Source organism: Tauraco erythrolophus, chromosome 5, assembly GCF_009769465.1.
Source record: "Tauraco erythrolophus isolate bTauEry1 chromosome 5, bTauEry1.pri, whole genome shotgun sequence".
Classification (NCBI taxonomy): domain Eukaryota; kingdom Metazoa; phylum Chordata; class Aves; order Musophagiformes; family Musophagidae; genus Tauraco; species Tauraco erythrolophus.
The window spans coordinates 30,449,282-30,467,140 of record NC_141469.1 but is presented as its reverse complement, the minus strand read 5'-3'; the positions used below and the strand labels follow the sequence as shown (position 1 = coordinate 30,467,140).

Below are 17,859 nucleotides of genomic sequence, written 5' to 3'. Positions count from 1 at the left end.
CCAGTGACTGATTATTTCTTTAGGATTAAGGCAACTGTGCTTATGGCGTTACTGTTAAGGTGATTTTCTGGAACAGCAGTTCCAACAGTCTGCAGTGAAATGGCAGAAAATGTGAATCTTGTTTTGTACCTGGAGTAGGTCTTGTGTTTCTCAGTGAGGAACGTACAAAAGGGGCAGGTTTCTTCTAAATTCCTGTTGTGTTATTTTTTTGTTAAATGCAGAGGAAAATAAGAGTAAAATGTAGACTTAAAGTTCTGTCTGTTAAACAGTTCTATACAGACAGATTTGTTTTTATTTGTTTAAAAATATTTTAAATAGACCATGAATTCTGTAGATATTAGAAAAAGCATGAGACAGACAAAACATCTTTAATGAAAGCACTCAGGCCATTTCATGCTCTGAATCTACCTTTATTATGTTAATCAAATTCTATACAGTTCCCAGTAGGGGTATTTGAAAATTATCTTTCAAATAAATGAACACAGATTATTTACTGCATATCAAGAAGCTGGTTATAGGTCTTTGATCTTTGTCTTGGTCCAGAACTAGATCAGGGAAGTTAAGAGTGTCTTAACTTGTGTGGTGTCCCCTTATCCTCCTGGATGGCCAGGGGGTGAGATGGCAGGCAGGAATGCCAGCCCTTGCTCTCTCGGGACTTGTGTGGAAACTACCTGCTTTTGATTCCCAGGGTGAGTTTAAGTCTATTCAACCCCAATTGTCCCGATATAACTCCAGGTCACTCTGTCAGATGTTGTTTTTGGGAGGGATGAAGGGTGTATCATTGGGACTGGTGAGAGGAAATGAGAGAAGTGTAATTTACTTGTACTTCTAGTTTTTTCACTGATATTTTTACAGATAGATAGCTGGAGGTAACGAGCTCTTTGAATCATGCCTCCTTGTCAGAAGTCCCACTAAAGTAGTCAAAGTTAAATGCAGTGGATCCGAGAAACGATCTCTAGGAAAACTAGAAAAAGTCAAGTTTGCCACTCTTCTTTCTATGCAATATTCTCCTTTTTGTTCTCTCTCTCTATGTGATGACCGTAAGAGTTAAATACTGCATTTTCTATTTTACTTAATTAGTTGGCGCCTGACTAAAAGTCTGTTAAAAGTTGGAAAAAATTTTGTGGGATTTCTATGGGAACAGTATATATCCTATCCTATATTTTGCTTCAGGATAATGTTTTGAACATCATAAATCAAATTATGGATGAATGCATTCCACATGAACGGGCCAACCGAGACTTTTGTGTTAAGTTTCCAGAGGAAATACGCCATGACAACCTTGCAGGACAGCTTTGGTTTGGAGCAGAAGTAAGTCTCTCGTATTTCTGTTACTTGAAGTTAATGGACAGGTTTTTTTGTGGCATAAAGCCAGAAGTTTAAAGTACATGTTGATACTTCTCTGAAAATGATATATGTGTTTACAGAGCAAAGTAAACATCTTAGAGAACTTGCTCCAAGTGCTCAGTGGAAGGAGATTCTTTAAGGCCAACGGCATACCAGTTTATTTTCATAATTGTCTGCTGTCATTATGACCAACTTTTAAAAACTATTCTTTTGTGAATTAGCATCTAATTAATATTCTTGATATATTTTTTTTTATCCTCATGGGCCGTCTTGCATCTCATGCTTTGAGAATCTTAGAAACAAAGATATATAAGGGAATTTTATCAGGGTAAATGTTTATCTTCAACAAATGTAAGCACATGTCACTTTATTTTAATGACTATATTGTGCTGTAACTCATATTAAAATGTACATAACTTTCTTGAGCTGATATTTGTTGCATATGATTCGCTTGTTTGTATGCTAAAAATATAATAGTTTCTGTGCAAAACACTGAAGTCCACTTTTCTTTTCTTGGTTTCTCTCAAAGACCTGCTTCTACAGCAACCTGTAGGAACAAGGGATTTTTGTAGCGAATAAGCTTTAATTATTTTAACCATGGGAAGGCTGAAGTGTCAGAAAAAGGGATGTGATTTGTAAGATACTTACTCATTTTGGCTAAAAAAAAAAAAAAAAATCATGTGGCATCTTTAATGATCAAGTTAGTGTCTTCAGCTCTGCTGGCCTGAAGGTGACTTTAAACACCACGGTTTTGAGGGTTGGGGAGGGAGTAGTCTAGACATCCCACCACACACAGCACGTTGTGGTGTTGTTTTCAACTTTGCCTCTCCTGTATTTGAAGCAGTCCTTTAGCTCCTGTTATTGTCCATGCTTTTCTCTACCAGTTCCTCCTTTCTTTTTAAAGTCCATGCTCTCCATCAGTAGTTCCTATTGTGGTCAGTGCAATATACTTCCACATGTTCTGTTTCTGAAATCGTCATTGACAGTTGTTAATTGTAGGCTCCTCTGAATCAGGGAAGTCCCAGGTAGAATTTACAAGATAAATTTGATATGTCAAGGGTTCATAATTCTCAGCAAAACCAGCAGCAATCTTTCTTCGCGTTATCGCGTGACTGCCATCATCCAGGTGACACCACGCTCTCTTTTAAAATGCTGGGAGTCTGACACATTGACTTATAGGTGCTTCCTTGGTAGTTAGGTAGGAGATGAGGTAGTTCTTTCTGCAACCGTCCACAATGAAACCCTGTGAATCCTTGTTATACTTTTTTACTCTAAGGGACTAACAAATCAGGATTACAGCAACAAACAGGAAAAATGCCAGTCACAGTAGTAACTTCTTGCATTGTGGAAAATGCTTGAGGGAATCACTGAGACAGCCAGTATATTCTAGGATAAAAAAAAAAAGTCTCCCTTTATTCACAGTTTGTGTTACATAAGTGAATGCTATTACTCTTTCCAAATCAAACTTTTGCTGCCTCCAAATCAAACTAACGGGCTGGAGAGACTTGATTTCAGAGAAGGTAACTTGTGCAGTGATGAAGTAATGCTAACTCATACTACTGTAGACACTGTGCTCCGGTAAATTCATGTAGTAAGGAAGACTGTTTGGACTGTTAAGAATATGCACTTATGTGTCCTTGTCAGTGCAATCACTTTGAGTTATCAGACTAAGAGTACCTATCAATAGTTAAGACTTGCCTTATTCATACTTTCCCACAAATACTGCTTTGTCTGATAAAAGGTAAGAACATGATCTTCTCCCAGTGCTTTTAAAACATGAATCAGTGCATCAGGCTGCTGAGCAAGGGCTGGGATTGAAGGTCTTCCATACAGAGCTGCACAAATGCCTCCCATCCAGGGGAGTGCAGGACAGAAGGTTATGAGGTGAAAATGGAGATAAAAAAAAGAACTCTGAGACAAGAACAACCCTGTATATTTTCAATTAATAAAAATATTTCCATTAACACAGCAAGTATAATTTATATCAGTGCTTGTTGTCTTCCAAATGTACCCTTAAAGAAATAAAGCCAGCAGTAGAGATTATTAAATAGCTTGTTCTTAATAGCAAGGCTTTAAAATAGTTTTATTAATGTGTGTTACAGTCAATATCTACTTTCAATGTCTTTATGAGCTGGCCAGAGGGACTTCATGCGTAACTCTCGGGGTAACAAGTCTCTTAAATAGTTGGTTTCCAGAAACTGAAAGGGAAGAATCACTCTGTGACCTGTTTTTTATGTTCTTTCCTATAAAATATATTCATGGTCTCTGTGGGAGGTAGGATACTTCTCTGGTTGGATCCCTGGTCTGATAGCCTGTTTGACCAGTTTTGCTGCAAAAGGCATCATGGTTACAGAATTTCTGTTCTTTTTGTGAGAAATAGATTTATTTTACAAAACCAAGCAGTCCAGCCTGAATCAAAACAGTCCATCGATCATACTTGAGCTGGAATCACATCTCTTTTATGCAAGCAATCCTTGCGTACCTAGAGCAATATATTTATTGCCTAACTAGTGGGAGAAGAGGTTTTTCAAGTTCTTTTCAGCTCTGTGATTCTTGCACTTAAACCTCTCTCTGTTCCCAGGTCTCCCTGACTGAGCTGCTCCCTGACCTTTTATGTGAAGGCTTGAGTCTCGGTGCATCTGTCTTAAATCTTTCACTTGTTCAATAATTTGCAACAAATTGGGGCTAAGAACTGCCCTTGTTCAAAGTATTAAATATCACATCTTGTGGGGTTTTTTAAATATAGAAGTAACTTTGTAAAAATTAATTTGTTCTCTTTTAATGTATTTCATAGTGTTTGGCTGCTGGTTCAATTATTATGAATCGTGAAATCGAGAGTATGGCTATGAGGCCGTTGGCCAAGGATCTGACCCGGAGCCTAGAGGAAGTTAGAAATATCATCCGTGACCAAGCCTTAAGGGATTTGAACCTCTACACAGAAAAAATGAAGGATTCACTCAAGCATTTTGACATCCTTTTTGCTGAATTTGAATTAAGGTAAAAGATCTGAAGCAAATGCATTGTGAGCATTGACTTGGCCACTACAGCTGTTGTGTGGCTTGTTGGGTTTTGGAAGTTGACTGGTTTGTTCTGTTTTCTTTTTATGGAAAGTCTATAATTTTTTTATCATAGTGTTTGAATTCTTCAGTACTTTGTTGTATTGTTAGGTTTTTTCTTTCCAGTGTAGCAATAATAAAAAGAAAATTAAATAGCTTTTTAGCAATCAACATTTGCTCTCTTCAACGAAACTATAATCTTCCATTTGCATACTGGCATATGGCATTTGAGGGATGTTTTCCAAGACACCAAAGGAAGCCATAAATCTCTTCCCTTAATGTTTCCTTTGTTAGAGGAAAGGCAACAAATAAGAAACATTTAAAAAAAAATAAATTGTGTGATAACAAATAGTCTAGAGATTATGAGATTTTGTTCTCATGTGCTCAGAGATAAAAGCAAGATGTTCCCAGTGAATTTAAGAAGGTAAATTTAAATCTGATGGAAGTGCTTTTACACAAGCCATAATTAACCACAGGAACTCACTGATTTAAAAACTTGTGATTGAAAAACAGCTTGGAGGTTGATAGCAAAACCAAAAATAACTGCTTTTGGGGTGAGAAAAGTAACTGCTTATTGCATCAAAGGTCATATTGACCAAGTCTTGCATTGTGCTTCAGAATTTAAGCCAGCTTCCTGTATGTCTGTTAGATGTTTGTGGTGCTTGGCACAGTTACAGACAGGATACTGGACAAGATTATCTATGGATCTAATATATTACAACTATTCCTGCCTTCAGCAGAACTGGTTTCTTGGAACTAGGTAGTGGTTTAAATTTTTCTTGGGAATAATCCATAGATTGTCTTGTCTCCCATTATTATTTTCTCTTCCTCAGTATTCATACTCTCTTGTATGATTTTACTCAGGTAAGCATTTTTTTCTGATTTGAAAAACTATCATTATTATACTGCTACATTAAAAAGCATCTTAGTTTAAAATATTGGCTAAAAATGTGTTTTTAAGTGTGGCTTTGAGTGCAGACACCCATGACAATCAGTAGCTGGTTCCTGGCAGTGCCTGTGCATAGTTTTTGGCCTGTCTGTACCAACTACATGTACAGAATTTGATTTGCCATTGTTCTGCAAACAACTTTTTCCCTTCCTGTATTACCTATAGTCTACAAATGACTGATTAAGTAATACGATGATAGAAAATCACTTCTACCAGTACTTCTTGCCTTGTGAATTAGTGCTTTTGCATGTAATTCCACGTATAAACGAGGCTAACTTTTAAGTCTCCTAACTGTCTCTGCTGGCTAACTGAATTTCACTAATAGAATTTCAGGTAAAACCTTTCTGGATAAAATGTGCATTTTAGTTTTTTCTTAGAATAGTTTACTCTGTATTTCTTCATCTTCAAGATGCAGCAAAATAAAGATGCTTCTAGGACCTACCTTCCTGTGCCGCACAATATAGAGTTCCTATTGCTAAACTTTCATAGTGAGCGCTGTCAAAACAAATGAAAAATGATACAGGAAATGTGTTTCTAAGATAGCTTGTTCTAGGTTTGTTTTTATAATCCGCTTTGTTAAAGCGTGTAAAATAGTAGTATATTATTTTATAATCTTTGTAGTTATGTGTCAGCCATGGTACCTGTGAAGTCTCCAAAAGAATATTATGTACAGCAAGAGGTAATCGTACTTTTCTGTGAAACTGTGGAGAGGTAAGCATTTTAGTGAAGTACTGGATTTTCATTTCTGTGTTTACTTTCAGTCAGAGCTTTTGTAGAAATACTTTAACTGTAGTCTTTAACAAGCATCATAAAACACCAGCTATTTTGCAGTTCTGTTAAGTATCCAAGTACAAAGTTAAAAGCATTAAGCATGCCTGCCAAGCACAAGCCTATGCTTTTTTGGTTTATAGACAAAAAAAAACCCAAAAGTTAATAATCCAACAATAACAGTATTTTTGATCTGCCTAGCTGTAGATGTGTAAATGAAGACTAAGCATTTAAATGTGCTAAATCAGTTTAAGGCATCAAGATAATGATATTTCATGCAAGAATACATGGGGAGACAATTCAAATCATCTGTGAACCGCTAGTGATTATCGAAATGAACTTGTAAAGGCTCTTTAAATAGAGGATTGGAGCTTGGCTCTATATGGATGAAGAGATAATATTAAAAAAACCACACACTAAAAAAAAAACCCAAAAATAATCCAGCAATTCTTTTAGGAGTATAAAGTGATAAGCAAAATGTGAATTTGTCTGCAATGTACTGTGTTGAACAACTTTTCTTTTCCCCGCCCTGTGACGGAGTAGCCTAGCAGGTGGGCAGTAGAGGGGAACAGCATGTGAAATACCCACCTTTAGTAAGGTTTTGAGCAGTGCAACACTGTTCTCAAAAGGAAACTAGTGAAGTTGAGTCTGGGTGAAATTGTTAGAGACAATTGACTGTAAAACACGCTCGGAGTAAGTGTTGGTTTTACTGTCATATTGGGAGAAGTTGTCAAGTAGGACCCTGAGTCTGGTGTGGTCGATACTTTCATTAAGGAATGAAAGAGTACAGAGCACACTGCCACGGTCTGTGGGTGACACCAAGATCAGAAGGCTTTCAAGCATTTTAAGACAGGATTACAACTCATAACAGTCACAATTAGGAGGAATTACCTTCCATCAGTTAGAGAGCTGCTACCTATACACGTGTTTGGCCTGTAAGAGGAAAAAGATGGCTTCTCATTTGCTGCTTTGGATAATCTGGCAATGGACTGTAGGAAAGAATGGGGTGAGAGTGAGCCACGCACCAATGAGTCCGTCTACCATTAGTACAAAGCAGTGGTTGCTTTGTGGCCGTTTTGCTGTCCATCAGCAGCAGTGTTGGCAAGACAAATGCTGACAAAAAATAAGAAAAAGTTGTTATTTGTCTTCTCTTTGAGATCAGTCCCATCTCAACGGGACTAGGGTGCCATTTTGAATGTTGTCTTATGCACTGATATGGCCAAATCAGAGAAGAAATTTGAGGGCATTAGGAACCTTGTGAGGAAACTAAGAAATTGTGAAGAAACCTGGAAAACACAGCCAAGTGAAAAACGTAAACAAATTTGGGTATAGTCTAAAAGAGGCTTAAGGTATTTGAAAAGTTATTAGAGGACAATGAAGTGTCCCTCAAATATTAAACTCTTAGGCTTCAATAATAGTTGCTGTATAGACCTGGAGGTTTTCTAGTTTGGTTTGTTAGTCTAGGGGGGGTTGACCTAGATGATTATAGCAAGTTTTATTTGCAAATGAAACCAAATACTTTCCCCTATTTCTTTAAAAATGTTTCTCTTATTGAAAAACCCTAAGTACCAGTGGTTTTCAGTAAAAAGCTGAAGCTTGGTATGAAATAGTAAATAAAAAGGGAAAAGGGCATACAAATTGTTTTGGGCTATAAAAGCTTTTAAGTGTTTAAAGATTTTTTTTCTTATATTAATACTTTTTTAAATCAGAGACTACAGCAGTCAGCTATATACACAGTGCTTTAGATTGTACAAAAATAGTTCGTGCGTTAAATACTATCAATTTGGTTTTGCTTAACACTTTTTTCACATATTTTCCTATTAAAATGTATCTTTCAAGACTTTGATCTCTTACTAAGTAATTTTATTCTCTTGCTTAGAGCCTTAAGGCTTGGATACCTCACTCAAGATATGATAGATGACTATGAACCAGCTTTAATGTTTACAATTCCAAGATTAGCCATTGTATGGTAAGTCATTTTTTTAACTACTCTCCCACTCTGCCTCATTTAAAGATTTATTGAAGATTTCAAAACCTCTGTTGAGAATTTTGGCGTGTTTTTTTTCACTTGAGTTTGCTTTATACTTTCTTTAAAAAAAATAGAGGAATATGTTTTGGTTTTTTTTTTTAAATCATTACCAGTTTCATGTAGAAAATCAAGAGAGGAAAAGAAAAGAGAAGGTAGAACTCTAAATATAGAAGACAAGAACCTGGAGCAATTTATCAATTGTCCTCCAGAAAAATTAAAAAATTAAGAACGTCGGTCTATGGAATGCCATGTTGTCAGAAATATATTTTGAAAGCACATATTTTGTCACTCAAAAATAATATGACCTAAGGATCCAAGTCTTTGAAACCAAAAATTTTCAATAGGATTTGTATATTTGTCTTAATGACTGTAGTTTCAAAAGGAATTGTCAGGACAAACTGCACTGCGACCACTGAGTTAGGCTTAAATCTTTTTCAAGGAAGGTATTAACATGTATAACTTAGGTGTAAATTGTGCCCTATATTGACTACTCAAAACAACTAAATTAAAACAGTAGTTTTGCTTCGTGCAGTTTTTGCAATACTGAACAAATCAGATGCATTTTTTCTAGTGAGTCTTCATGATTTAATAGACTGCAGTTCCTTTGGAGTAAAGCCAACGTATTTTTAATATTTTACCATTGTGAATGTTTTAAAGTTAGCTAATACAAGTAGTATAATTGAGAGCAATAAGAAACCTCAAATCCTAAGTGTAATATACTTCTCAGGAAATCCCTGTGGCCCATTGTTCCTGTTAAATAGAATATTGTCTATAACTGTCATTCTAAAAATAATAACAGTAATAATCTGATTATCAGAAGACAACGGAAATATGAGAACTCAGTTTGAAGCTGCTGGAAGACGCAATGAAGAAGAATGCATCATGACTAACTGGAAAACCAAGGGCTCTCTGGAAACACGCCATATCAGTCTTAAATTACAAAGAAGAGCAGAGAGGGAGAAGAGAAAAAAGTTTAATGGCTCCAAAGTATCCAGTGATTTGAAAATAAATCACTGCCATGTGAAGTTCCACATAGAAACTGCATCATCCAGATAACAGTGTTGTCTGGAAAACATGCAAGCCTTTCATTTGGACTGTGAGAACAGAAGCCTTTAAACTCAAGACAGATGCAACTCAAAGTTGCCATGCTGTTGCTCTATTGTGTCTTAATGAGAAGGATGGCTGTGGAGCAAGAAGTGCTGGATCCCCTCAGTCTTCTAATAGCAAACATTTGAGGAATACTTTTCAGAATCATTTTTGTTTAAGGTTTCTTTTCAGACATCAGTTTACCATGTACACTACACAGTGTACGTCGCCTAGTACCTTAACAGGTGTCAGTGAACTTTGAACCTAGTGAGAAATATTAAGACACACTTTTTTCCAGTTTTTAATTCTTTCCATGGTACAACTATACTCAAACTTTGATTCAGAACTCTTTCAAAGGTCATACATATGCACAGGCATTTCATAGTGGTTTTTTTTTTTTTTGGTAGTGCTCTGTCCCTCTTCTATTTCTTTAATTCTGTGAGTTAAATTCCATGGAAAATGAACTGTCCCTGGAAACTGCCAAGGGAATGGTGATTTTGCATCAGTTACAAGTTTGGTGAGAACAGCCTCGAGCTTTCACTCAGCAAAGCAGTAACATTTGTTTAGGCAGAGCATTAGTATGTGAGTCAGCAATAACTACTTTGCTTTGTGGCAGCCTGCTTGCTGAAGCTCAGAAAGCTTAGGGGGAAAAAAAGTAAGAGCATGTAACCTTGGTAACAGGATAATTTGTCTTAAGCTACAAAAAAAAAAATATATTATTACCTGCAAAAGAAGGAACTTCTTTCCTCCCTCTCCACTTCTCCCCTTTTCCTGCTCCTGCCCTGGAAACCCTAGTCCCCATAGCAATGTTGATGAAGTTTAGTAGTTGGATTTCTTGGACCTTCTGTCATCTTGACTATTCTGAACTCTGATGGCCATCTTCCCCTTGATGGGAGACCACAGTACTATCCTGGTACCAGGGCATGAGCCAGACTCTGGGTTTACAAACAGAAGAAAAAGAGCATTATTCCCCAGGTGGTAAACAGTGGAAGTGGTCTTTTTCTCAGTGCTTCAGTGGGATTCATGTAACTTGTGACATCAGCTTTGCTGCTCTTTCTCGGAGAGCCTTTGGTGGTTGCACAGGGTCTTGCTAGTGAACAGGTGGTCAGCAGAAGACTCTTGATGTCTTGTTAACGTCAGCTGAGGGTTCCCATTACTCTGGATGATTTGGATGCAGAGTAGCTAGAAAGCTCTCTGAAGCAACATGTAATTGGAGCGTAAGAAAAGGAACATACCTTTGAAATACCGTGGGTAACTGAGCACAGACTGTAAGGGCAGGAAGGGGGAAATGGCCTGGGAAAAGTAAAACCTGGGTAGTTTTGACTATGAGAATGCGTGATCCATTTGCCTTTGAGAAACATACGTTGTTTTTGCAGTGGGCAGAGAATTAAACAGTTTTAAGCAGAGTGGTGCCTGGTGTGGGTGGAATCCACTCTTTCAGACACAGCGCAGTATGATGCAGCAAATATGGTGAAGAAGGTGAATGTTGTTTAATCCCTGACACAGACAGGTTTGAGCAGTGGTGATTTGATCAGGAGGATCTGTTGAGATGTTTACAGTGAAGTACACACGGGCTTTCAGGATCATGAATAACCTCTTTCCAGGGAAGTTTCTACAAGTGCTTGAGTTGATTTGCTATTATCAAAATGATTGTTTTGTTTTATGTGATTTAGAAAATGTGTTTTCTCTTTACCACATGTTAATATCAAGCTGTATTTACTTTGGAGGTAGAAAAATAGGAGCTCAAGAGTCAACTATCTTACCTAGAAATTATTTAGGCTGGAAAAAAAGCCATTTGCAATCTCTCTCAAGTCAGTGGACTTTCCCCAACTTACTTGATAATCAGTTTCTTGTTTTATTCTTTTTGGGTCAGCTGCAGCAATGAAATAAGTCTATGTTCTTCCCTTTATGCTTCCTTTTTTTTCTTCTTCCATGTTTTAGGGGGTGTGGATAGAGGGGAGGGGATCTTTTTCTTCTTGCTTTAAATAGCGTTTAATTCTAACTGTGGGCGAATAAGACAAAAATAAGGTAACGATATGTAACTTGAGTGTAGTTCTAATGTTTTTGTACAGTTGTTTTTCTGACTCCTTATTCAGTAGTTGCTCTGTGTAATGAAATTTTCATTTTTGTGTGTGTTCATGCATGTGTTTGAATTACAGTGGCCTTGTTGTCTACTCTGAGGGACCATTAAACTTGGACCATAAACCAGAAGACATGTCTGAACTCTTCAGACCTTTTCACACTTTGCTAAGAAAAATAAGGCAAGTAATAAAAGATTGTTGTAACTGCTTCTTTTCTGAAGTGAAAATCAGAGGCCTAAAAAAGAACTCGTAAATGCCTAGGAAAGTGTTTCTGTTTGCTGTGTTAACCATAAACTGCCTTTTCCTCTCATCTACCTGAAATACCCATGAAATGAGTAGATGTAGTTTTTTCATTCGTCTTCTGAACTTTTCATCTCTTTGTGATAGCTTCTTTTATTCTGAATATCATTTTGTTACATTTCAAATATTCCTTATGGTTGGATGACGCCTGAAATACTGAAGTGGCAGTTTATTTCTGGGACATACTGTTTCTAATTAGCATCGGTGTTAATTAGGCTTGTTACATTTTCTGAGAATATTATGATGCATTACTCTGATAGTTCTTGATCTAGTAGAAATGATGATCAGTTTTTCAATAGTGTGGAGCTGTTTTTACAGGATGGATCATTTTATGTATACTATTGCAGATGTGAGCTTTAACTCAAGTATTAAGGGCATCAAAATATTTTTCTTTCTTAGTTGAGTTAGAAGACTGATCTGTTATTTTGGGAGATCAAGCTGTATCTTTAAAGCATCTTTATACTAATTTTTTTGTATACACCCTTGAGGTATTTTGAGTGTTAATAAAAAAGTTTTCTAAATCTATAAGCCCTGTTGTTTTCTTAGAACTCAAATTTATATACCAACTGCAAATTTTGTTCCTAGAAAACTAATTTGGCAGAAGTTTTTCTTTCCTGTGTCCAATTTTCACCTGTTTGTCACCTTCCCTGTGTGTCATGACGACAGCTTCACGTGATAATACTTTTCATGTAGATAAATTTATCCAGATTAAACTTCTCTGACCCACTAGAGGTGAGGCATCTCTTGACTAGAGGTCAAGCATGGTTTAGAGAGGAGTCTATTTCTGCAGTTAGCTTTTATGAATATCCAGACCACATCTTTTTGTGTCCCTTGAAGATTTCCCAGTATTTCTGTCTAGAAGACAGAAATATTGTTTTTAGGTACCTTATTTTATTTTTATTTTTAGGTACCTTACTGATATTGATATTGAAATTTCAGAATTAAAATTGACAAATCAACATGTTTGTGGAGGTTTTTTGAGTGATTATGGCTTTATAAAACAGTGAGTAAAAAAGAACATTAATTGAGGGGCAAAACTTAAGTTAGAGGGAAGAAAAAACTTTAATGGCTCTGAAGATTTAAAAGTCCATGAAGTTTACATTAAAATACCTTATTCCCATTATATGGCTATCACAGAAAAATTCACCAGCATTCCACTGGCTGACTAAAGCCAAAAGAATGTTTAAAAGCTAATGTACTACTTGTAATCTGTACTTTGTGCTTACTCCTTACATTTCACAACACAGAAAATGAAAATCAATGAAGTTAGTTTATTGCTTAGTCCATTTAATTTTCAGTTACTCTGAACTTAACGCTTGGGTGGAAAACACACAAGTAAAATGCTTGTTTGTTCAATAACTACAATTTTCAATGCACCCTTCAAAAAATGAGAAGACTCAGATTTGTTTTTGGAAAAAGTTCTGATACACTTTGAGTCTTATGTTTGTTCTTTCAAGGGGGCATTAAGAAATGTGATTTCATTTGTCTAGCAGACAAAGTTTGCAAACTGTTCTTAGTGAGATAGCATCTATCAGAGCAAAAATTTAAGCAAGTTAAGATGTAATGTGAAATTTTTTCTCTGGCAATCTCTGAAGGAATGTTAAGCAACTTGACTACTAGAAAGAACTAGGCTTAAAAAGATCCTTTAGTAATATTCTTGAATTAAAAATACGGTGGATGAAAATAACAATGAGATACAAATGAGTGTGCAGTTCATGTAGGATAACTAAATCACTTTTTAAATTACCTAAGTTGTCTAGGTTTTTTTGTCACAGATTTTTTTTAACTCACCAGGCTGCAATTCCTACCAAGTGAGAATGTTTACAGAAACCTGTAAGGGAAGATGGAATGGGATATTTGAGCTCATTCTCAGCAAAAAGGAAGCATTTTTTCCGGGAGTCTTTCTTCAGTCTCCATTGCCAATATTTAAGGCATGAAAATAAATTCAAGTAGTTTCTGTTAAAATAATTGCATCTTGTATAGCAGTCATGTGCCTGTTGTAAGAATATAGAACAACATCTTATTGTGGAATGTGATCAAATCCCAGTAAGTTTCTGTGTAAAGTTTTATAAATTTTTAGCCAACCAAGTATTTATACTCATGGAATAACAGCAAGTATACAGCTGGTAATTTTTAAGATGTATTATCCTAAGACATCTCTCTTGTTAAAGGCAGTGATAAGCACTGCATTTGTGCAGATCCACATAGTTAAGTTATTACTAGCAGAGACAAATGTCTATTGGCTAGGACAACTTTTGATGTCCTGTTGGTGGCTGGTGACTTTGAAAACAAAAGAGATTGTGGAGACTTTCTGAGCAAAAGCAGCAAGGGTTCTTGTCTGGGTTTTGGTAAGGTTGAGCAGCAAACGATGACTTCAAATGCTTTAATTAATACCTAAGCAAGATGCTTGTGTTGATTTTTATTTCAGATATAAAACATCAGCATTGATATTTTATACATCTAGTAATGCATAATTATATAGGAGTATCTCTGTGCCTTTTAAACTAAGACATTTGAACCATTTCAGCCAAACTACTGTAATCTGCCTAGTAAGTGTACAAAGCATATCATCTTGTAGATGCATAGATATTTAACTTAGATGCCTGTGATGCTGAACATAGGCATACTTACACTATGTATGCATTTGAGGCTGCTATACAGAAGATTTTCAGAGGTGAGCAAACTTGGGATTTTGCAGTATTTATTAATTCTGCCCTTTTTTCAGAGCCTTCTGCTTGCCTAGTGCTTGTTTCAGGACCACTAGAATTGATGGCAGGGTCCCTATGAATTTTGGTGGTGCAGAACCAAGCAGATTGCAGATCAAGTGGTGCAGGATCAGAGGATCATACAGTTTTAAGTACACTGAAACCTTTCTGTGTCACTGACTAGAAATCAAGTGTAATATACCTGTTGTCAGTGTGTTGAAGTTGGAGGGTGGGGGCTTGTGAAACTCATGCTTTTAAAGCAAGCACAGTGATTGGGGGAAAACTGGTTAGTTTTTCCAAGATGGCTGTGTTTAAAACTTTGAGTTGATATTTGTTATATCAGTGTTGGTTTCTCAGTGTCAATATATCAGAGGAGATCTGTGGACTTCGGTGTCCTGAACTCAGCTCAGCACTGTGGAAGCAGGAGGATGCAAATTGCGTTCCTGGACCTGCAGCATATTCTTATGGTGGCAGCTCCATCAAGACAGCTGTGTATGCTCTGTTCAGAGCATGAACTGAAGCACAGGCTGGCAATAACAGCAATGCAGCTCTCTGAAAACACACAATTTAAAATTCTAGTCAGAATAGGAGGAAAGTTAATGAAGGAGGCTTGGAGAATGTGAGATCAGTGCATCTAGGTCTTTATGGCCCTGTCCTCTATTCAGCTGAACTTGTCTTTAAATGGACGTCTGGCTTCAGATCTTTGAAAAAGAGGTTTCTGCACTCTGGATATTGGCAGTAGAGTAAAATACGTTTATTGGTTTTGCAATAGGCAGAGTAAATTTTTACTACTGCTTGTAACAAGCAGAATGCATCTTAAGAACTTGCTTTGTTTTTCTGCTGGTGGCTGTAGCTGCTGGAAGAAAAATGTTCCTCGTATTATCAAGGCTAGATTGCCTTCCTGTGATACAATACCAAAAAAGAGTAAAAGCAGGTCGAAGCCTCAACATGTACCTTTTTTAAATTCAGTGTTTTCTAAAGCTTCTGTGAGAAGGAAACACCCCGCTGCTGTCAGGGTGGATTGCAGGAGCTCTCTTTACCTGTGGCTTCTGAATAATGAAAGCAGAGGGAGAAGAAATTCTTTTTTCCATATGAGCACAGCACTTGCTTGGATCCAATGATGAGTTATAAAGCACTTAAACATAACAGCCTCAAATAGCACTTTCTTTTTTGGTGCTTGTAGTCCAAAACTGCAATACGGAGGACCCTTTATAACACTGGAGATATTCTACATGTCTCTGGAAAACATAGTTTAGCAAATGCTTAAGTGTTTGCTTTTAGGCCTGCCTGTTTCTTAGCATCACGCAGAAGCTTAACTCCCTAATGACTGAGTTATGTGCTTGAGGTGGGAGAGAGGCAAGTTCCAATCCCTGTTTCAGTGAACAGGCTTCCAAAACATCAGTGTTACGTAAGCGATACTGCTATTTTTAGTCAGCGCTTTTTATCTGACAATATAATGGTGTGAAACTTCTACTGTATTCTTGGTAGAATAATTTTTAGGATCTAGTACCAAGGATAGCAATTTGGTTTGCTAATCAAAGTCAAATTTGTGAATTAAAAAATTAAAATGACAAAATATATCTAATGTTGGTAACGGTTTCAGTAGGTGTGGAGGGGAAGAGATCAGTTTTTGGATGTGTTTTGATTTGGTTTTGAGTTTCACTGCAAGGATGTAAATAATTTGGTACCCTGCTTTTGCATGAAAAATCTCAAGTTCAGGCATTAGCAATCACATGTGTTCTGAATATGAATGCCAAATGTACTTTGAGTTATACAGCTGAAAGTACTCTGTGCCTCCAAGTCGTGGATTTCTGTACTAACAGTAAAAGCTTTCTTAAAATCCGTGCCATCAGTGCCTCCTGTGATTGTAAATGCTAAGTAATGTGTGTGACTCTTAATTTTCAGGGATCTACTTCAGACATTAACTGATGATGAACTGCACACACTGGAACGCAACCTCTGCATCTCTCAAGATGTGGACTTCCCTGTCCGAGCAGATCCTGAAGTACCCTCTGTCATTACACCGAGCATAACTGCGACTTTGCCTGCGAAGGAGCTTTCAGCAAAAGCTGAAAACACAGAGACTGAGCTGGCTTGTTCTATGCAGTATGATGAACAGGAGCTGGAACAGCTGAATAGAATGGTACACAGAGTCGGAGATGAAATGTCTTCTCTGCTTTCCCCTCCAAGCATCTGTCAGTCTCCAGCTCGCAGACCTAGCCTGCGAAATAGTTCTAGCACAGAAGCTTCACCAACAAGACACCATCTTGACAATTTAACTGAAGAAGAGGACAGAGTGTTTTTTATGGATGACCTAGATGGAGCAGGAGAAGCTCTCGCTGGGTTGGATTCAGTAAGTGACACTTTTGCTTGGGTGAATAACCCTTGCCACGATTCAAAACAGAACCTGCAATATAGAGACGCTTTGCTGTATGAGAACAGCCATCAGACAGAGGAGACTTTGCTTTTAAAAGATGCTGAAAGTGACTTAAGCAATAATAACAATATTGAAGATAGCAAGCAGATGTCTGGCATTTCAGTTCAGAATTCATGCAGCTGTCTAGAAGGTCCGGACTCACAGTTATACCTCAATGGCTGGGATGCATCTGCTGATGATGCAGAAATGGCAGAAGTGATAGCTCACAGGACAGGGGGAATGAAAATATCTGCTACTGTAATATTCAATCCTAAATCTCCTTCTAGCTCAGAATCCCCAGTAACAACTCCAGAAGCAGCTATTAGTTGTGTTCCTGGATCTGCTAATCCATTAGCAAATAATGAGGAGGATGAATCCCATAAACTCAGTATAGCTGCCACAAACTGTCTAATTAATTCCTGTGTGTGTTGTGGCAGCTGTGAAGACAGCAGGGAGGACAGTGTTGAAGGCTTGAAGACTAAACATTCTGCAGGAGGTGTTGTAAATGCTTCATACACATTAGTAAAGTCTAAGGAGATGGACCATGTAGATAACTTGGACAGTTCAGTTGCTGCACAGGAAACGATAAAACCCGAAACTTCTGCTTTGTTAGCAGAAAGGGATTTTGGCAGAGAAGAGCAAAAACTGCCTATCTCCTCTAAGTGCCTGGCACATTCCTCAGGTTCACAGGTAGGAGCAGAAAATGACTCACAAGGAGAAGCGGAAGGCATCTCAAATCAGCAGAAGTGGGAGAAGAGAAAACAACCATGTGAGAAAAAACTGGACAACAGTGAAGATGCTAGTAGTGAAAGGACAACAAAGGAGGATGTAAAGTCAAGATCTAGTTCAAGGTAAGAGCAACTTGATGTTTTCGTAGTAATTTGCATTTAAGTAAATTCCTATATCCTTGTACTTTAGTGATTAGTGTATAATTAACATTCATTTTAAAGAAAATAGTGTATTGCAGGATTAAGGAATTTTTCAATATACGTTTTTAATGCAAGTAGCTTTTTATTGGACTGCATCAGCTTTTTTGGAAAACACCTGAATTTTAGTTGTATAATGTCACTGTCATTGAAATCAAGTACACTAATCTTACCAGTTTAATGTAACAAAGGGTGC

At 37.1% G+C, this 17,859-nt stretch overlaps 1 protein-coding gene across 1 annotated transcript in view; it reads left to right on the top strand.

Moving 5' to 3' along the window:
• ZFYVE28 (zinc finger FYVE-type containing 28) overlaps nucleotides 1-17,859 on the top strand; it is a 155,864-nt gene that overhangs the window by 96,272 nt on the left and 41,733 nt on the right. The window contains exons 3-8 of the mRNA XM_086611727.1: nucleotides 1,174-1,311; nucleotides 4,142-4,344; nucleotides 5,974-6,063; nucleotides 8,000-8,089; nucleotides 11,395-11,496; nucleotides 16,227-17,588. Coding sequence (XP_086467853.1) covers nucleotides 1,204-1,311; nucleotides 4,142-4,344; nucleotides 5,974-6,063; nucleotides 8,000-8,089; nucleotides 11,395-11,496; nucleotides 16,227-17,588 — 1,955 coding nt within the window. The 5' untranslated portion in view covers nucleotides 1,174-1,203. The remainder of the gene's footprint in view (nucleotides 1-1,173; nucleotides 1,312-4,141; nucleotides 4,345-5,973; nucleotides 6,064-7,999; nucleotides 8,090-11,394; nucleotides 11,497-16,226; nucleotides 17,589-17,859) is intronic.